The 21,754-nt window shown below is 42.9% G+C and overlaps 4 protein-coding genes across 4 annotated transcripts; 2 read left to right on the top strand and 2 right to left on the bottom strand.

Moving 5' to 3' along the window:
• LOC118095715 (olfactory receptor 6J1-like) lies at positions 1 to 975 on the top strand. The gene has a single exon (XM_035136947.3). The coding sequence runs from the start codon at positions 4 to 6 to the stop codon at positions 973 to 975; it is 972 nt and encodes a 323-aa protein (XP_034992838.3). The 5' UTR covers positions 1 to 3.
• Positions 976 to 8,300: 7,325 nt separating this feature from the next.
• Positions 8,301 to 9,269, top strand: LOC118094532 (olfactory receptor 6J1-like). The gene has a single exon (XM_035135047.3). It carries the CDS (start codon positions 8,301 to 8,303, stop codon positions 9,267 to 9,269), a length of 969 nt encoding a protein of 322 aa, XP_034990938.1.
• Positions 9,270 to 10,763: 1,494 nt separating this feature from the next.
• On the bottom strand, positions 10,764 to 14,787 carry LOC118094789 (olfactory receptor 6E1-like). Its single transcript, XM_035135462.3, has 2 exons — positions 13,869 to 14,787; positions 10,764 to 10,828 (listed from the first exon to the last, which is right to left on the bottom strand). Exons 1-2 carry the CDS (start codon positions 14,785 to 14,787, stop codon positions 10,764 to 10,766), a joined length of 984 nt encoding a protein of 327 aa, XP_034991353.3.
• Positions 14,788 to 19,244: 4,457 nt separating this feature from the next.
• On the bottom strand, positions 19,245 to 20,225 carry LOC118094894 (olfactory receptor 6E1-like). The gene has a single exon (XM_035135639.3). The coding sequence runs from the start codon at positions 20,220 to 20,222 to the stop codon at positions 19,245 to 19,247; it is 978 nt and encodes a 325-aa protein (XP_034991530.3). The 5' UTR covers positions 20,223 to 20,225.
• Between the last annotated feature and the right edge of the window lie 1,529 nt (positions 20,226 to 21,754).

Below are 21,754 nucleotides of genomic sequence, written 5' to 3' on the forward strand. Positions count from 1 at the left end.
GTGATGGAGAACCAGAGCGTGTCTGAATTCATCTTGCTGGGCTTCTCCATTGACCGTCAAGAAGAGATCCTTCTGGCTATCCTCTTTTTGGTCCTGTACGTTGTGACCGTGCTGGGCAACATATTCATCATCTTTGTGGTGTTGGTGGACAACCGGCTCCACACCCCAATGTACTTCTTCCTTGGCAACTTTGCTGCCCTAGATATCTTCTTCACCTCGGCCATCAGCCCACAGCTGCTGTGGAACCTCTTTTCCAACAACAAGTCCATCTCTTTTGCTGGCTGCATGACCCAATCCTATTTCTACTTCTTTCTGGGCACAGTGGAGTTCATCCTCTTGACTTCCATGTCCTATGACCGATATGCTGCCATTTGCAAACCCCTGCAGTATCATGCCATTATGAACAGCCAGGTGTGTATTCAAATGCTGGTGGGATCCTGGCTGGGTGGATTTCTCTCGGTCCTCTTTCCCACCATCCTGATCACCAGATTGTCATTCTGTAGGTCCAACGTCATCAATCATTTCTTCTGTGACAGCGGCCCACTGCTGGACCTGTCGTGCAGCGATACAAGTTTCATTGAGCTGATGGACTTTTTTCTGTCTGCTGTTGTCATCATATGCTCATTGACCGTGACTCTGTTTTCCTACATGTTCATCATCTCAGCAGTGATGCGCATCTCCACCACCACTGGCCGGGCTAAGGCTTTCAACACCTGTGCTGCACACCTGACCATAATCTCCATCTCCTGCGGCATCAGCATCTTCATCTATGTCACACCTTCCCAGAAAGAGACATTAGAAATTCACAAAGTGCCCGCCATTCTCACCACCATCATCTGCCCCTTTCTGAACCCATTTATCTTCACATTGAAAAATGACACTGTGAAGCAGGCACTGAAAGATGTATTGAGACAGTGCAAGGTGTTGATCACTCAGAAAGCTTGGAGCTCCTTGCAAAAGAAAAGACCCTTTTAAGTAAGTTTAGAGGTGACTCACAGGGGCAAGGGGAAAATGGAAGAAACTAAAACAACATCCAATTGTTTTGTTTGGGAGTAACTGTGTAGTCAGGGACGTGGGTGACGCTGTGGGTTAAACCACTGAGCCTAGGGCTTGCCGATCAGAAGGTCGGCGGTTCGAATTCCTGCGACGGGGTGAGCTCCCATTGCTCGGTCCCAGCTCCTGCCAACCTAGCAGTTTGAAAGCACCTCAAAGTGCAAGTAGATAAATAGGAACCGCTACAGCGGGAAGGTAAACGGCGCTTCCGTGTGCTGCTCTGGTTCGCCAGAAGCAGCTTTGTCATGCTGGCCACATGACCTGGAAGCTGCACACCGGCTCCCTCGGCCAATAACGCGAGATGAGCGCCGCAACCCCAGAGTCGGTAACAGCTGGACCTAATGGTCAGGGGTCCCTTTACCTTTCAACTGTGTGGTCCATAGCTGTCAACTTTTGGATTTGAAAAAAAAGGGATCAGGAGCCTCACCTGTCCTGGGGACAGTCTACGGTATATCTAACAATCCAGGATAGCACCGGGAAATGATGCTGGAATAAGGGAATTTTCAGCAAAAAAGGGAAAGTTGACAGTTGTGGCTTGGAATAAGGGAGTTTTCTGCAAAAAAGGGAGGGTTGGCAGCTATGGTGTAATCACTGTGATTAAAGGGAGGAGAGGCAATGGCAGATGTATATAAATTCTCTATTTTATTTGTGTAATTTTTATGTTTTATTGAAACTTTTCAGCGAGAAAATAAAGTGAATGAATAGAAAAGAAAAACGACAAAAAGAAAAAGAAGAAAACTTAAAATTGTCATAGGATACAAAATATAGGTATATAAGTATAGTGTATATATACCAATTTTTTTGGGGGGGGGATTTAAAATTCTCAAATATACACCAATTACATGAAGTTTGACAGCGTATAAATGTAGATGGGCTCTCCATGCCCTAACTTCTGCCAAAGACTGATGTTGATCATTGCAGGGGTTTGGACTAGATGAGCCTTGGGCCCCTTTTTAACTCTTTGAGTCTATGATTGGAAAGAAAATACCATGGTCCCCTTTGAACAATGGACCAAAGATATGACAACTCTTGCAACAAATGAATGGATTGCTTTTAGCGGCAGGTGGTATATGGATAAATACAATGGTATTTGGAATGCCTTTATTAAAAATATATAATGTATTTCGTATTGTTTGGAAACCTCTATTTTCTTTTAAAAAATACCCCCCCACTTTAAACATGGTGCATCTGGGTGAAATGCAGTACATAACTCGAGGAAGTTGAACTTGTGGACTAGCTGACATTGCCTGGCATGAATTCTCATCAGTGATGGTCAATAAGGCCCCAGTGGTCAGGGATTGTGGGAGCAACATTTAGAGGGCCACATGTTCCCTGTCCCTGATATGAATAAACTGACTACAATCAGGCTTCTTCTGGGTTAGGGTGCTGAGGAAACATTGAAAAATGACACTGCGAAGCAGGAACTGAAAGATGTGTCGAGGCAATACAAGGTGTTGATTACTCAAAAAATTTGAGGTCCCAGATAAGTTTGGAGGTGACTCAGAGAGGCAAGGAGAGAATGAAACGAAACGAAACAACATCCAATTGTTTTGCTTGGGAGTAACTATGTAATCACTATGATTAAAGGGAGGAAAGGCAATAGCAGATGATGATAAATTCTCTATTTTCTATTAAAAACCAAAACAAAACACTTTGAACATGATGCATGTGTGAAATGAGGTTCCTGTGTTTCTCTGAAAATAAGACACCATCTTATATTTATTTTTCCTCAAAAAAACCACACTACGGCTTATTTTCAAGGGATGTCTTATTTTTTTCCCCTCCTCCTCCTCCTCCTGCAGCAGCCGGCATATCACCATGTCTTATTTTTGGGGTATGGCTTATATTCCTTGAATGCTTAAAAATCCTGCTATGGCTTATTTTATGACCACGTCTTAAAATAGGGTAAACAGCGTATATAAATTAAAGAAGCTGAACTTGTGGACCTGCTTACATTGCTGTACACGAGCTCTCATCAGTACCAGTCGGTTTGACCCAGTGGATTCCAGGAGCAACGTTTAGGGGGCTACCAGTTCTCTATCCCTTATATAAATGAACTGACCATGACTAGGCTTCTATAACACCCTAGGTCACCCTGATATTGACTGGTAGCAGATTTAGAACATACCAAATAAAATCCTTTCCCACAAAACACTAAACTTCTGGAGCTCACTGCTGTGGCAAGTGGTTTTTAGATTGCTTCAAAAGGATATGTTGGGGGGGGGGATCACAGAACAACAAAAGAGTATTGTTGCTGAGGCAGAGTCCAGGGATGGTGAACCTCAGGCCCAATGACTGACAGCAGCTCTTCATGTCCCTTTCGGGCCCTTAGGACTATTTTTCAAGCCACCCCCCTAACCAATCCTGCTTCACAATCTCCTTGAGTGTTTTTGCCCAGCTACAACGTAGCCCTGAACTCTGATAAAGTCTCTTGCTAAACTGGAAGGAGGTGTCTGTGTGTACAGTGGTAAAATTAACACTCATGCCTCCACCCACTTAACACTCCTAGCTGACGCATCATTGGTATGTGGCCCTGAGAGGGTTGCCCAGAATTGAATGTGACCTTTGGGCTGAAAAAGGTCCCCATCCCTGGACTACTCAGTGTAGGCCACAAGATTATGGGCTACACAGTAAGCTGTCTTATTCTGAGACAGGTCATTGGTTCATCTAGTTCAGTATTGCCTTCACTGACTGACAGGTACTCATTGAAGACAACACTGAGCTTGATGGATCAATGTTCTAACAGGAACTTTGGTCTGATGCAACTGCATATAACCTTGTAGTTTTTGTGTTTTTGTTGTTGTTGTTGTTTAGTCGTTTAGTCGTGTTCGACTCTTCGTGACCCCATGGACCAGAGCACGCCAGGCACTCCTGTCTTCCACTGCCTCCTGCAGTTTGGTCAAACTCATGTTGGTAGCTTCGAGAACACTGTCCAACCATCTCGTCCTCTGTCGTCCCCTTCTCCTTGTGCCCTCAATCTTTCCCAACATCAGGGTCTTTTCCAGGGAGTCTTCTCTTCTCATGAGGTGGCCAAAGTATTGGAGCCTCAGCTTCAGGATCTGTCCTTCCAGTGAGCACTCAGGGCTGATTTCCTTTAGAATGGATAGGTTTTAGCTTCTTGCAGTCCACGGGACTCTCAAGAGTCTCCTCCAGCACCATAATTCAAAAGCATCAATTCTTCGGCGATCAGCCTTCTTTATGGTCCAGCTCTCACTTCAGTACATCACTAGTGGGAAAACCATAGCTTTAACTATACGGACCTTTGTCGGCAAGGTGATGTCTCTGCTTTTTAAGATGCTGTCTAGGTTTGTCATTGCTTTTCTCCCAAGAAGCAGGTGTCTTTTAATTTCGTGACTGCTGTCACCACCTGCAGTGATCAAGGAGCCTAAGAAAGTAAAATCTCTCACTGCCTCCATTTCTTCCCCTTCTATTTGCCAGGAGGTGATGGGACCAGTGGCCATGATCTTGGTTTTTTTGATGTTGAGCTTCAGGCCATATTTTGCGCTCTCCTCTTTCACCTTCATTAAAAGGTTCTTTAATTCCTCCTCACTTTCTGCCATCAAGGTTGTGTCATCTGTGTTTATTTTAATCAAGGTCAATACAATCTGATGGCACATGATGCCACCACTGAGACTAAGTAGGTCTCTGTCTGGTCAGTGGTTAGATGGATTACCCCTTGAGAACCATATGTGCACGCCACCTTGGATTCCATGACGAAAGAAAGGCAGAATGTAAGCGTAAGAAAGGAAATAATAAAATTCAGAATTTTATTTATGTATAGACACAGTGTGGGAACCATGTAGATGCAAGCATTGGCATGATGAGTGGAAAATATACAGATTTGCTAAAAGGCATAGAAATACAGGAAGCTGCTTTTCACCAAGTCATATCATTGCTCCATATGGCTCAGTATTGTCCACAGTGATTGGCAAAAGACTCCCAAAGCTTCTCCTTGCTCCGATGCAACCATAACCATAACTCTAACACCAGCCCTATCAGGAGATCCCAAGGGGCAAAACCTGGGACCTTCATCATGCACTGTATGTGCCCTACCACTGAACGTCTGTCCTGAAGTCTCATTAAATTTGGTGGTAGATGTGCTGCACCTTGTAGGATGACAAATAATGGAATCCCTTGGCTTCCTGTTAACAAGCAAGCCTTGCCTTGGAATGTTCTTCTGATTGCATCCCCAGAGAAGATGAATAGAATCATCTTAGGAAATTGAACACACTACAGATTGAAAAAGTAAGCTGAAGAAGGGGAGGGGGAATGAGATTTTGGATGAGAAGAAGCTTCAGATTTTTCTGTAGAGTACAAATGGAACATTGTCTTCTTGTTCAACTTGTGGACCCACCTCACTTCCCATTTTCCCTTTAAATACTTACGGAATAATGTCTCTCCTGTCAGTAAGTGGGCCTTTTTCTGTGTCATTCCCTTTCCTTCCATTCCATTCTGTGTATACATTTTCCACCAATCAATTCCAGACAAATATCATTTGTATAAAACTATTTTAGGAGGAAATCCCCTCCCCACATGTTGTGATCTCTTATTGAATAGGATGTTCATTTAAGCTCCCAAAAATTCATGCTTAAAACACTGGTAAGCAGGGAAAGTGGGGAATGATCGTTTCATGCTGTCTCAGTTGTTTTCCTGGAACAACAATTTTGCCATTTCTATATGCTCCCAAACCGAATTAAGCCAACGGAAGGATGCGGGTGGCGCTGTGGTCTAAACCACTGAGTCTCTTGGGTTTGCCGATCAGAAGGTTGGCGGTTCGAATCCCTGTGAGCTCCCGTTGCTCTGTCCTAGCTCCTGCCAACCTAGCAGTTCGAAAGCACAGCAAAAAGTGCAAGTAGATAAATAGGTACCACTACAGCGGGAAGGAAACAGGGTTTCCATTGCGCCAGAAGCGCTTTGTCATGCTTGCCACATGACCCGGACAAACGCTGGCTCCCTCAGTCTGTAAAGTGACATGAGCGCCGCAACCCCAAAGTCATCTGCGACTGGACTTAACTGTCAGGGGTCCTTTACCTTTAGAATAAGCTAATATTACATGAAGAGGTTTGTGGGAAGTGTGAATCTTCAAGTCATAAGGGCTGAAGACTAAATGACCTTTGAGGTTCCTTCCTTTCAATGCAGTGATTCAGCAAAGTCATTTCGAACTCAGGGAAACTTACCTCTGAGTCTTATGAATGTGCTGTTGAACAATTAAAAAGAGAATGGACGGTCATTCATCACTAGATGCCTACAACCAAGAAGAAGAGCACGGTCTCTCATTAAATGAAATGGAACTAAAAGGAATATCAGACTGGATCTTGTTCATATGCTAAAGTGAGTATTTTTACATGGCTGTTTTTCACTGTTTCAGATAAGTTGCTTTCAATTTATTTTGTAGCATGAGGCTACAGTAGTCTTCCTTGCGTGAATAATCTGGAGGGTTCTACTAACCCATTCATTGAATCACTGAGACATTCCTCATCATCTGCTGAGTGTTTCAAATGCAGTGAAATCTGTAGAAAATGTTTCAGTTCACAGGTTGCTAATATACACTTTGGGTGGAACCTTCCTTGCCACAGATCTGAATGAGAGTTCATTGTAAATATCTGATATTCATATGTGAGTAGCTTGGGGGAAAGATCCTTGGAAAAGACCCTGCTGTTGGGAAAGATGGAGGGCACAGGGAGAAGGGGACGACAGAGGATGAGATGATTGGACGGTGTTCTCAAAGCTACGAACATGAGTTTGACCAAACTGCGGGAGGCAGTGGAAGACAGGAGTGCCTGGCGTGCTCTGGTCCATGGGGTCACGAAGAGTCGGACATGACTAAACGACTAAACAACAACAGCTGGGGGAACCTAGTCAGATGGGTGGAATAATAATAATAATAATAATAATCCTGTACTCTATTTCAGATTGTGGGTGGGGAGAAAGTAATGTTGGTGCACATCTGAATGCAAAGTAATACAATTCATAATGCCCAAACCAATACACAGATATGAATCTATATTCAAAATTCTCATTTTCTGAATTTTGCAACAATGCAACAACCTCCCCCCCCAAAAAAAAATGTGTAGGAAAATGTTGATATTGGGAGAAAATGTGCACAAAAAGGGTATTACTTCGTTTTCAGGACAAATCAGAAATCACTTCGTAAAGTTTGGATAATATTATAATATGCCACAGTCCTCTCCTCCTGCTGTGCGCTCTAAGTCTCTTGGGTCCATTGTCTTACAGTTTTAAAACCACAATGGGTGAACAAATGCTGTCAATCAGTAGCGTTGCCACATGTCCAAAATTTCCTGGACAAATATGGAATACTGTAGCTGGTAGCAGTGTCTGGGTGGAAATCAGCAGAAATGTCTGGGAGAATCCAGACATATAGCAACCCATGTCGGCAGTGTCGCTTTCGTTGATTTTCCATAAAAATAACTCAAAAACATTATTTTTAAAAGTGATTTTGCAAAAACAAACACAAAGAAACAAAGAAACACAGTTCAACAACTTTGGCCAAGAAAAGCTCAACAACTTTTCTGTCCGGATTTTTACTGTTTGAAATATGGCAACCATAGGATAGGGTAGATCAGGAACTACTGATAGATATCTATCTGATTTGCAGTAGACCAGGAAGAGTTTCAAATTCCCAATCTAAAATGACTTCTTCTTCTGAATTGGATTGCGGAAATGAATAAAGCTAAACAAGAGAGTACTTCTCAGTTTAGCTCAGTTTTGCTCATAAGCACCATGGTCTCTCAGTTTGCACCTGGTTCTGCCTGGTAGATCGTAGGATTATAGTGAATCATCATCATCCAGAATAAAGCTGACAAGTCAGAAGTCTGCACACCCCTGCTGTAGATCATACATCAGGTTGTGGGTGGGGGATGAGGAGGGAGGAAGAAGTACAATTTTCAATCCTAAGATCTGAATTTGAAAAACTGTATTTGAAATTTAGGCAGCCAAATCTGTATATGATTCCACGGGCTCCCATATTTCATTAGAAACTTTTAGGCAGCTGCAAAATGACAGCCTTCCAGGGATGGTCTAGCAACACATAGCCTACATCAGCATGGAGTTGGTCTACATGATTTCTGAGGTTCCTTCCAATTCTTTGAAACTCAAACCTGCACTTGAAATTAATTCTATTGTTGTTGCATGCCAATTTATGGAGGCAAATTCTCTTTGTCTTTGTTTCTTTGTTTGTGTGTTGTGTTGGGTGCTGTTGTGTTGTGTTGTGTTTTGGAAGATTAGAGATGGGAAACCACACTGGATATGAAGACTTCATCCTGATGGGTTTTCTGATGCAACGTGAAGCAGAGATTCTGTTGGCAACAGTTCTCATAGCTGTGTACATCTTGACGCTGTTGGGTAACACGGTCGTTCTGTTCATTACCTCCACCAACAGCAGCCTCCACACACCCATGTACTTCTTCCTTGGCAACCTCTCCATCCTGGATCTTGCTTTTTCGACCGTGACTGTTCCGAGCTTGTTAAGGGGCCTTCTTTCTGGAGCCAAGACCATTTCTTTTGCTAGCTGCATGGCCCAATCCTACTTCTACTTCTTTTTGGCCACAGTGGAGTACTTCCTCTTGACGTCCATGTCCTATGACCGTTACGTGGCCATATGCAACCCATTACGTTACCCCATCATTATGAATGGCCAGGTTTGTGTCCAATTGGTATTGGTCTGCTGGCTGGGTGGGTTCATCTCTGTCCTCTATCCAACCATCATGATCACCAAGTTCTCCTATTGCAAGTCCCATGTCATTGACCACTTCTTCTGTGACAGTGAGCCTCTACTGAAACTATCCTGTACCGATACAGGCTTGATACAGATAATCACTTTTCTGCTGTCAACAATGGTCATCCTCTGCTCCTTGGTTCTAACTCTCATCTCCTATGCGTACATTGTCTCCACCATTTTGGCCATACCCACTGACACTGGGAGAAAGAAGGCCTTCAACACATGTGCCTCTCATCTCACCTTGTTCCTAATGGCTGTAAGCATTTCTATCCTACTGTACGTGATCCCATCTAAGAAATCTGCTTTGGGGGCTCGCAAGGTTCCGGCGTTACTGAGTAGTATAGTCAACCCGTTCCTGAGTCCTTTTGTGTATACACTGAGAAATGATTTGGTCAAGGGCATCTTGCAAGGGATTTTTGGTCAGGGCAAAGCTACAGAGACTCAGAAGCTGCGGAAGCTGCTCATGAATCATGCTTAATTTTGTGGGCAAAGCATTGACTTAGCTTGAACTTTCCAGTGACCCTCATGTTCATTTCCTCAATAATCTGTCTTCAGCTACATTTTTTTCAATGTAAGCTCTTGTTTGCTCGTGAGAAGATCACCAGAAACTTTGTATGATAGAAAGAATTGTGGTGATTTACCTGCACTTACACCTTATAGTTGAACAAAATTTACTGTGGTGGACCATAATGTCATTCTCTGAGATGAAGAGGGAACTATATAGTCCCAAGACAGGTGCATTTTGTTCAGCAGGGGTGAGCTACCTCAGGCTTGGGAGACAAATGTGGTTCTCCTGGCCTCCTTTTTTGATTTTCATGACTTTCCCCAGACCACACACCATCTATGAGTGGAACAAATTGCTGTAGTCCCTTCGCATCTTGGTTATCACCTGTTTGATTTACTCCCATCCGGACGTCAATACAGGACTCTACATACAAAAATGTCTAGGCACAGGAATAGCTTTTTTCCTTGTGCCATCAAATTGTTGAATCTGTAGTTGTGGGCGGAAGGGAGGTCAGTTGGTGGTATGGGGTCTTTTCACTGTGCTGTGAGGGGAATAGTGTTTGTATGAGGTACATTTTTTCTTTACATTGCAATGTAGTCGAAGCAAAATTCCAAGTACGGTTGATACTTGGCCAATAAACCTATTCTATTCTATTCTATTCTATTCTATTCTATTCTATTCTATTCTATTCTATTCTATTCTATTCTATTCTATTCTATTCTATTCTATTCTATTCTATTCTATTCTTCTTTATACCATTGAACTATGATAATGCCTTTTCAGTAGCCGGATTTAGAAGGTGGAGGAGATTTAGAAGGTGGAGGAGATTTTTAACTGCTGCTATTTTCATACAGTCGAGAGTCAGAAACTTTGCCTGATCTATTACAAATCAACCAGAGATTTAACAGTAGTTATTCTAATATACCTTCTGCCCATCCCTGGAATTTAATACTATTTATTGATCTATATAATGAATCAACATCAGAATGCACACAGAGAGGTGAGTAAATCTACAAGGAAATGGAATGCATTTCCTAGACCTTGCAGCTAAGTGCTGCCCTCCTGCTTTGTAAAGTAGCACACACACACGGTTTCAGGTTTAAATATGGCCTAATGAATAATGAATATTGGCATGTAGTTTAAAGCAGATTTGTGTGTAGAAGGGATTAGAGTCCAGCTAAGCATGGGGGACTTGAAATCATATCCCTACTCAGCCATAAGCTAATGAAGTGATTTGTGAATTTCTGCTTGACTCCTTGGAGTAAAAGGAGAATAAAGTAAATTAATGAAATGAAATGCAAAATCAAAATCAAATACAGTACATCTGAAATACATTTTTGTTCAAGTGCTTGGAATATATTGTGAATTGCATCTGGAAAACAGGTTTTCCCAGCAGTTTGTTAAAACTACTTATTTGGTTGGTAGTACAAACAATTTATTTGGCTGGTAGTACTCAAACCAATGGCTTCAAGCTACAAGAAAGGAGATTCTAACTAAACACCAGGAAGAACTTTCTGAGAATAAGAGCTGTTCTACACTGAAATGGACTCCCTTGAAAGGTTGTGGACTCGCCTTCATTGAAGGTTCTATCAAGAACTGTACTCACAGGAAACCATGGTTGCTAACACAGCCATTGACAGCATCCAGACTCTGCCTATCTTGGAAGAGTTAGATGTCCTTCCTCCCCCTGATGAGCTGAAAAGCACCATCAACCCCCAGGCATGTGGCAATGCCCCAGGATCAGACCAACAGAAGTGTTGAAGGCCTGCCTCAACTCTTCCCTCAAGGTGCAACTCCACACCTTTTCTTGCAACAGTATCCATGGGAAACAGGATCCATGCCACAAGGCATGCGTGACCCCATATCAGGGGCTGGACTGAGAAGGAATGGTGCCCCCCCCTGTCCTGAATCTTCCAAAGAACAGGAGGACAGTATACAGGTAGATTTAGAAGACTGTTTTGTAAAACACTGCAGAGGGCAGAAGCTGGGAAATATTGGAAGAGGAACAGCAGGAAGAAGAAGCACCAGGAGAGAGACAGCTGACAGACTCAGTGTCCTTGAAAAGCATTCCTAACCCTCCCCCCCCTCCCAGGACCAGGCATGCATTGAGGGTAGTAGAACAGAGAGCTCAGAGACAGCTCAGATTAGCTGATGCAGGGGGGGGGGTTAGAATAGGGAAGATGCAGGGGTGTGGGACTTTACTTGGAGCAATGAAATTATTAGGGAATGCTGCATTCCTTCATCGCTCTCTGTGAATTATTGAATAAATTGCTTGGTAAGAACTTTTATCATTTCTCTGATTCTTGGCTGACACCACAGCCTGACACCACAGCATGATCAGACATGATTAAAAACATAGCTTTTTAAAGTGCCTCATTCTTTAACTTGGTAATTTTAGAACATTTGGAAAGAGAAGTAATCCCATAAGATTCAAGGAAAGTACTCACTATTTTATCAATGTTTTTTGATGATTTTTTAAAAAATCAACCTGCCTCCAGCTTTATTTGTTTTCCCCAGATTTATTAATTAGCAAAGGCAAAAGAGATAACTAGATTGAGATATCCAATTACTACAAAATAGCAAGGGATCCAATACAAACAAAATACAAAATAAGGTTTTCATGGGCATCACTTAGGACAGGCACCCCCAAACTGCGGCCCTCCAGATGTTTTGGCCTACAACTCCCATGATCCCTAGCTAACAGGACCAGTGGTCGGGGATGATGGGAATTGTAGTCCAAAACATCTGGCGGGCCGAAGTTTGGAGATGCCTGACTTAAGACATTCTGTAACCCACAGAGTATGTGGGATATGAGCTTAGCCTGCGTCGTCAACAAACAATGATGTCTACCAGCTTCTGCAATGGAAATTCACTTGTACCACAGGACTCCCTGTTTCTTGTCTCAGTCCTCTAACCTCTACATGCTCCCCAAATCTGCTTTGGATTTGGATGCCCATTTGCAGAGGCAGATTTAGGGGAGCACAACCAGTTGGGGGTCCCACATGGGCACCACAACTATGATGTAGAATGGAAGGTGAGAGGTGGGAGGTGCCAAATTGTGGCAATGCACAGGGCGCCTGTGAAATTTCAGGTCTCAAGGTCCGCTATTGCCATTTGAGCTATGATCTTGCCCAATCTTGCTGTTGCTGCTGCTGCTGCTGCTGCTGACATTAAATTTACAACTCATCTTTGGCATTAAATTTACAATTCCAGTATACCTAAAGGAGCGTCTCCACCCCCATCGTTCTGCCCGAACACTGAAGTCCAGCTCCGAGGGCCTTCTTGTGGTTCCCTCATTGCGAGAAGCCAAGTTGCAGGGAACCAGGCAGAGGGCCTTCTCAGTGGTGGCACCTGCCCTGTGGAACGCCCTCCCATCAGATGTCAAAAAGGAAAACAGCTACCAGATTTTTAGAAGACATCTGAAGGCAGCCCTGTTTAGGGAGGCTTTTACTGTTTAAGAAATTAGTGTATTTTAATGTTTCTGTTGTAAGCCGCCATTATACATATATGTTTCTTGGCAATATAACATATGACTGAAATTTTGGAACTGAGGCTTGGCATGAGCAAATCTCTCAGTTTCTGTGTCTCATTTTTCCAATCTTACATTCATTTCTCCACATCAGTCTTTTCTTTTAGGAAAAAGTCCTCATGACAATTCATCAGAATTTTATTGCATTCCCCCCCCCCTAAGATATACATTATTTTCCATGCATTTTGCCTAATATGAATTTCTTCAAATACAATGCTTTTTTGTCAATTACTTTCACTACTGTATTTATGTGCATACTTTACTCCATTCTTGTGCCAAATTCAAAGAGGTGCAAATTTCAAAGAATGGTCACATTTTGGTTCTCATATTATTTCAGAAAGTGTGAATTAGGTTGCTTCGTCTTGAAATATGAACTGAAAATCTCCCTCCCCCTCATCGCTAATTCTGTTGAGCACATACAATATTGTCAGGAGTGTTCCTTCCCAGAGTGAAAATGAGGGAGCAGAGGACCCAGGAGGAGAGGAGGCAGCAAGAGATGGAAGTTTGCTACCAGATTTTTAGAAGACATCTGAAGGCAGCCCTGTTAAGGTTTTTCTGTATTCTGTATTTTTTTGTATTCTTTTAAAACCAGTAAATGTCATTTGGGGGGGAAAAGAAAATCGTTTTCTCCCCAAAATTTCCTTCCTTCCCTCTTTTACCCTCTTTATTATTTTATGAACACTGTTGCTGTTTGATTCAGAGGGGACTGAATAGGAGGAGCAGAAAGAGGAAAAAGAAGGATCACCATTAGCAAAAAAAAAAGGTGTTTGGGCAGAACATCCACCTTTTGTGTGGGGGTAGCATGTATTTGACTGAGCACACAAAAGGTCACTGGTTCAATCCCTTGCATCTCCAGATAGGATTAGGAAAGTCCTCTGTCTGAACCCCTGGCAAGCCTCTACCCATCAGTATAGAAAATACTGGGCCAGATGCGCCAAAGGTCCCTCTCAGTACAAGACACCTTCCCATGTTTCCAAAACCTTTTTACATTCCCATTTCAAATCATCAGTGCTTGAAAATCCCAGAAAACTTAATTCTCCTACCAATGACATCTTTCAGGGCCTCCTTGACCTGCTTGTTCCTCAAGCTGTAGATGAACGGGTTGAGTAGTGGAGACACCACATTGTTCAGAACACCCACCGTCCTGCTGAGGTCCAGTCCCCCACTCTGCCTTGGTTTGACATACATAAAAATGCAGCTTCCGTAGGTGATGAAGACAACCAGCAGGTGGGAGGCACAAGTGGAGAAGGCTTTCTGCCGCCCTGCCGTTGAAGGGATGTGCATGATGGTAGAAATAATTTTAATATAGGAAACTATGGTCACAGTTAAAGTTCCCAGAACACTAAAAGTGGCCAGGAGAAAATCAAGCAATTCTAGGGACTGAGTATCAGTGCAAGCAAGCTTTACCAATGGCAGATTGTCACAGAAGAAGTGATTGATGACATTTGGGCCACAGAAGGGTAAACGGAACAAGAAAATAAGAGGAATGATAAGGTATAGGCAACTGAATACCCAAGAACCCAACACTAACTGGGTACAGAGACGACTGTTCATGATGGTTATATACCGGAGTGGATTACAGATGGCCACATATCTGTCAAAGGACATAGTAGCCAAGAGGAAGAATTCAGTGGTCCCCAGTATGAAATAGAAAAAGCACTGAGTGAAACAGCCTGCAACAGAAATGGTTTTGTCATCAGAGGCCAGGTTGAGCAAAACCTTGGGGATGGAGGAAGTGGTGAAACCAATTTCCAAGAGAGAGAAATTTCTGAGGAAGAAATACATGGGGGTCTGGAGACGATGGTCAAGCAAGGTGATGGAGATGATGAGGACGTTTCCTCCAATGGTCAAGAGGTAGGTGATGAGGAGAATGACGAACAGGAGAAGTTGCATCCACCGGACACTGGTGAAGCCCACAAGGATGAATTCAGCAACTATGGTAGACTTGTTTTCCATTGACATTCATTTGTAGGGAAGGTTTTCTAGAAAAGAAGTCCAATTGGTAATGGAAAACTCAAGATGTCCCCAGCCCATTGTTATAATATCTAATGGCAGATGGCAGCATTGACAGCAATCTGTAGGAAATGCTGAAATATGAGCAACCAAAAATAAAGCAATTTGGAAAATGGAAAATGAAACATTGGGAGGAGTTAATCAGTGTATGTTAAGTTAAACATTTATATCTTTCTCAAATAGTGCAACACATTGACCTTCAATCTTTACAGATCCTGAATCTGCTTTTAAGGCAAATATACATTTCTGGACCTATTTCTTAATATTTACCATATATTTCCTCCTGTTGCAATCTAACTCGGAACAGGTCATGGTCTATTAGTGGGCACTGAGCCACTAGCTGAAGATCGGTTGATTATTTAATTTATTCTCCACTTAATATATTAAAAATATCTCTAAGCAGTGTGCAAAAATCTCAAGCAACCACAGACAACTTAAACAAAATATGACAAAAATATACAGTAACGGTCTATAAAAATGTTACATTAATACAGCTCTCAATCCCCAGGTTCTCACCCAAGGTCGAAACAAACTCTCAGCTCACCCACAGAAGTTCTACAATGATAAGAGTTCCAGGAAACAGTGGACATCGCCCTGGTCTCTCACTCTAGACTTGCTTTTTATAGGGAGGCCCAAGGTGGATGGTTCTTCCTCAAACTGCCCACAGCAGCGTCCCATTCAGACTAGTGGAACATGCAGAAAGAAGGAAAGAGTGATGAGAGGAAAGTTGATGGGGACTGGGGTGGGAAAGAAAAGGAGAGATAAATCTTTCAAGCTGCTTCTCGTGCCTGTATAAATATCATCTTTATTGGTTCAATAAGAATGACATTATCATGCTTGCCGAAGTTTTTCCTCCTTTGCTCTTGTAGCTATTCCCACTGAGGTTAATTGGTGGATGAACACCATAACTAAATTCACTGGAGAATTCACTTTGTGTATGGGGATGTGGGAGGAAGGGACTGTTTTACTTCAAAGCTGGGATTCATTTATTTTATTTTACCCCTATTCATGAATCACTGCCTATAAAATATCTAGAACGTATTTTATAATAAAAGCATTGATGATAAAACAGTTAGAACAGTTTTGTATATAAAACATTTTTTTAAAAATGCCATATATAGAAACAATTTCAAATTCAATGTATATACAGTTAGGGATGATAAAAATCTCCACTTAAATGCCTTGAAAAAGAAGGTCATCAGTTGGAGCTTTGAAGACAACAGAGGTGGTCCATGTGCCACCACACTAAAACCTAATTTCTACATCACACAGAACTGACATCCTGTTGGGGTGGTATCAGTTGGCTGTCTACGGAATGCAATTTTTTTGTTGGGATGGTTTGTTAATTTTGTTAGATTTGGCCAATGGGCCAGTGGACAGTGCTGGCTCTACTATTAGCTGGAATGAGAGGGCTACTTCATGCAAGGATGGTGAGCAGCAGGGAGCATTAATGTCAGAGACCAGGCAGAGGAGTACTACTCTGATGAGGAATGGTGGGAGCTTCCCCTTCCCCCTGCTCCTGACCAGGATCCTGAAGCTGCCCAGGAGCAATGGAGAAGTATAGATTTGAAACAGTGGTTTGCAGAGGGGCATAGTTCTGAAGAAAAAAGTTGGGACAGCTGTTGGGGTGAACAGCTAGGAGGAGGAGGAGGAGGAGGAGAAGAAGAAGAAGAAGAAGAAGAAGAAGAAGAAGAAGAAGAAGAAGAAGAAGAAGAAGAAGAAGAAGAAGAAGAAGAAGAAAGAAAGAAAGAGAGAGAGAGAGAGAGAGAGAGAGAGAGAGAGAGAGAGAGAGAGAGAGAGAGAGAGAGTTAACCGACTCTCTCTCGCTTGAAAGCCTACATCCACCCAGCCCAAGGTCACGACGAGCAGCTAAGGTGGCAGCCCAGAAAGCAAAGTGGTTGCAAGATCAGTTTGCAAGGCGCGAAAGTGACTAGGGGGGAAGTGGGTGGAGACCTTAATTGGGAACACCGTCATTCTGAGAATGGCTGCTTTTTTCTTTTGCTGTGATCATTCAAGGCTCTTTAAATGGTAAGCAACTCTTTTCGCTTTGTCCTGCTTATCTACAGCCGGGGGGGGGGGCAAGAAGCTGAGTCCCTGAAGCTGAGTCCCTGAAGCCTGACAAATGGTGAGGTGTTGAAAGACAAAGCTGTGTGTGCCACATGCTCTTCCCATTAACCTCCTAAAGTAGCATGGTGCCCTCAGGTGACTGAATGGACATTTCTGACACATGCTCCATTCATAACAATTGAACAAATTGCCAGCCATGTTTTCTGTGATGTCCTTCAACTTAGGGAAGGCGTTTTTCAGCAAATACCCCCTTTCTCTTCTACCTCACAACATCACGCCGCATGCCGTTCCACAGGGTCCCCCAACCTTCTAGAGCAGACTTGAAGGGAAGTATAGGACAATGTAGAGAGAAGGAAAGAGCAGGAATCACCTTCCCATCTCCTTTGATGGAAGATTCTTCAAAATCAATAAGAGAGAGACATCAGTCTGTTTGTGGAACTCAAGTGACCATTCAAATTCACTTTTCCCACACAGCATCAAACCCCAAAAAGTGTCCACTGCCTCAGGCCTATGAATTATGTATGCATATATGTATGTATGTATCTACATATGTATGCATTTCCCGTCTTTCTTCAAGGAGCTCAAGGCGATATATGTTGATTCTCCTCCACACTTTATCCTCGCAAGAAGTCTGAAGTAGGTAAGGCTAAGAAAGATTGACTGGCCTAAGGGTCACACAGTGATCTTACAGGTTGAGGGCAGATTTAAATCCCTGTCCAATACTCTAACTACTAAAACCACACTCCCTACAAACTTCATGCCACAACTTCCTGAATTCCTGTTTTGGAATATGGGGTAGTGGGGAGCTCTGTATTTTAAACCGTATTTTAATTACCTTCCCCCCTCCTTTCTGCTATGTTTTATTGTAATTTATATTCAGTGTTAAGGGGCACAGGTGGCGCTGTGGGTTAAACCACAGAGCCTAGTACTCGCTGATCAGAAGGTCGGCGGTTTGAATCCCTGCGACAGGGTGAGCTCCCGTTGCTCGGTCCCAGCTCCTGCCAACCTAGCAGTTCTAAAGCATGTCAAAGTGCAAGTAGATAAATAGGCACTGCTACAGTGGGAAGGTAAACAGCGTTTCCGTGGGCTGCTCTGGTTCACCAGAAGCGGTTTTGTCATGCTGGCCACATGACCTGGAAGCTGTACGCCGGCTCCCTCGGCCAATAATGCGAGATGAGCGTGCAACCCCAGAGTTGTCCGCGACTGGACCTAATGGACACCTTTACCTTTATATTCCGTGTTAGCTGCCCTGAGCCTGGCCCTTCTTCTTCTTCTTTTCTTCTGTATTTGCTCTTTTCTTGAAAATGTCTCACATTTCCTGAATACACTGTTGGTGAATCAGTTCTCTCTCTCTCTCTCTCTCCCTCTCTCTCTCTCTCCCTCTCTCTCTCTCTCTCTCTCTCACACACACACACACACACACACAACACTTTCCACATACATGTTGGTGGTGGCAAGGGAAAAAAGATAGTATTAAAAGGAGAATTCCCTCGATGCCAGTAGAGTGGTACCTCGGTTTACGAACACAATTGGTTCCGGAAGTCTGTTCATAAACTGAAGCGTTCATAAACTGAAGCAAACTTTCCCACTGAAAGTAATGGAAAGTGAATTAATCCGTTCCAGATGGGTCCGCGGCGTTCTTAAACCGAAAATTCATAAACCGAGGTGTTCATAAACCAAGGTTCCACTGTATCCAGATTTGGGGCAAGTACTCTTTGGTGAGAGAACCGCAGCAGAGATTTAAAATCACAAATTGTGCAGCAAAGTAAAGAGTGGAAATATAGGCCATGAGACCTTTAAAATATGCCCTTGTGAGTTCCTTCCAAAATTTCCCTCTTCCCTTATGAAAGAAAAAGACCATGCGGCTGATAAGTTAAAGAAATGGTTTACTTACAAACTTTCCAAAGGTCAGATTCATGTGCTTTTCCATACAGTGTTCAAAAAATGTAGCATAGGCAGTAAAACCTGGCTTAGTTACAGTGGTGAAATTTCTTAAATAATTGGTATAGGAACACAAGAATGTCCCGTAAGAGCCACACAGTCTGAACTTGGAGAAACTAGCTCAGACCCCACTGAAGTACAACAATTACCTTCCTCCTCAGGTGAGGTGGAGGGAACTAAGACTGGCAGGACAGCTTACACCATGGCATTAACTCCTCCATGCATTAATTAAACTTAAGCATGTTGGTTATATGAAGCTGGTTATCCCACAATACATGAGAAGAATATAAATGACATTGAGTTCCTAGAAGCTGACAAAAGAAAGTCAGTTTATAAGTACAGCTGACAAAAGAAAGTCAGTTTATAAGTACAGCTTCAGCAACCATATGTATCAATACTTACTGTTTAGTATTATTTTTTTGCTCTGATATACCTGAATCACCCTTCCAGAATGAAACAAACTGTCTAATTGTTTCTCTCAAAGCATCTTGAACCTGTTTATTCCTCAGGCAGTATATGAATGGGATCAGAAGAGGAGAGAGAACAGTGTTTAGAACAGCCACCCCTTTCCTGAAGCCTAACTCTCTGGTCCCTCTTGGTTTTATGTACATGAAAATGCAACTGCCATAAGTGATGGAGACCACAGTGAAATGAGAAGCGCAAGTGGAGAAAGCCTTTTGCCTCCCTGTGGTTGATGGGATGCGCATGATGGTGCAGATAATATTGATGTAGGACACAATGTTTATGGCTAAGGTCCCAAGGAGAGAAAGAACAGCACTGAGGAAACTGAGGAGCTCCAGCAGACTTGTGTCTGCACATGCAAGTTTGACCAATGGCCCATTGTCACAGAAAAAATGGTTGATGGTGTTTGGACCGCAAAAGGGCATCCGAAATAATAAAACTGCAGGAACGATGATCAGCAACAATGCCCCAGCCCAAGACCAGAGCACCAGCAATGAGCAGATCCGATTGTTCATGATGGTTGAGTAGCGAAGAGGGTTGCAGATGGCCACATACCTGTCAATGGACATTGCCGCCAGCAGAAGGAACTCCGTGGTTCCCAGGACAAAGTACAGAAAGCTCTGTGCGAAACAAGCAGCTAGAGAGATAGTCTTCTGGCCCATGGCTATGTTGGCCAAAGCTTTAGGAACAATGGCACTGGTATACCCAATCTCCACAAATGCAACATGTCGCAGGAAGAAATACATTGGGGTGTAGAGCTGTTGATTCACCAGTGTTATTAGAATAATCAGTATGTTTCCCGTTATTGTCAAAAGGTATATCCCCATTAGCAGTAGGAAAAGGATGATTTCAAGATCATGGTTGCCCGTTAAGCCCAAGAGTATTAATTCTCTTACCATGCTGTTGTTCTTCATTTTCGGCACTTCTCTGCAAGTAAAGGGACGTCAGTCATTTCAATACTGACCATTTAAAATAAGCACAAGTTGTTCAGCTTTGATTCTTGCAGTGTCACTAATATCATGAAGTATTGGATCATCTCAGGTGTTGCAGCAATGGACATTGGGCTTTCAAATTTCAGCAGCACCCTCTGTGATGCTGAAATTTGGCATCCCACCTCCTCTTGCCTTCAATATAAGTTGTGGCATAAGTCTGTGGCATCAGCTCAGCATCCAATGCGGATGAACTGGCCATGCTTCCCTGAACCAACCTCTGTTGGTTGTCAGCCACAGGCAAGCTGATGGCTGTTCTCTGTTGTGTCTCTCCCTCCACCCACCCCATAGCTGGTAGTCAATTATCTGCTGACTCTGTCCAAAAGGACTCATAACTACCATGTAAACCAGCCTCCACCAATGTGGTGTCCTCCAGATTTTTTGGACTACAACTCCCATTATATCCTGCAAACACATAAATGTGCCATAAAGCCTTAATCAGTTCTCATTTATTCTTCCAGCTAAAGATGCAGGTTGTTTTGCATCATGCCATTCAGCATTTATTTATATAACATATATTTTAGAACAGACTCTCTCATATAGAATGTGACAGTCCTTCAGATACATTGCTCTCAGGCTATTTAGAATGGTATGGATTAGGGATGGCGAACCTGTGACTCTCTAGATGATTTTAAGATTCCCGCTCCAATCTTCCATGACTATTGGCCATGCTGGGTGAGACTGATGGCAGTTGGAGTGCAGCAACAATTGGAGAAAAACAGGTTCCCCTTACCTGGAATCCAAAGCAGCAGATTTTCATTGCACATGGGAAGTTTTTTTTTTGGGGGGGGGGAATCTTGGAAATATTAAAAGTTGATGATCCATCCCCAGCAGACCAATGAATTACTGCAGGCCCCTCTCAGTCACCACCCAAATGCTCATCAAAATCAATTCCATACATGATCTAATCTAAATGATGTTGTAAATATGCACCCATGTACAATCAGTTCCCTTTTTAATTTTTTTGCAGTACTTTGCAGCACTTCTTGCACTGCCAAAACATGAGGTTGTAGTGAAATACTCACCAAATAAAATCAAAATAGGGAGCAGAGACTATGCGCTTATTTTCACGAATGTAAACCAAGTTGTTGGAACCTGCAGGTTGTGATGGTGAAGAGTAAACCATCAGTTGTGATGGTGGCAATGTTCTCCTGCTAACTACGGTAAGTAAATGGAGCTTAGGCTCCACTCCCTGTTTTCACAACCCATTAACATGCCACATCCTTAATGCTTTGTGGAGGAATCCTTTCTTTCTGCACAAACTAGTTACCTTAGTAATATTTTGCTGCAGGGGTGAAGACGGAAGCAACCTCTAGGTGCTGGTTCATGTTCCTAAACACATGTTGCAACAGGTATTCCCTCTTTGCTTGTTAGGATACACAAGGGGCATGCATATTGCTTCTCTAAAGAGCACCAGACTTATTGTACATTGTATGAAATTTGCTCAGGCGGGCTTC

This window comes from Zootoca vivipara, chromosome 12 (assembly GCF_965207765.1).
Source record: "Zootoca vivipara chromosome 12, rZooViv2.hap1.1, whole genome shotgun sequence".
NCBI lineage: Eukaryota > Metazoa > Chordata > Lepidosauria > Squamata > Lacertidae > Zootoca > Zootoca vivipara.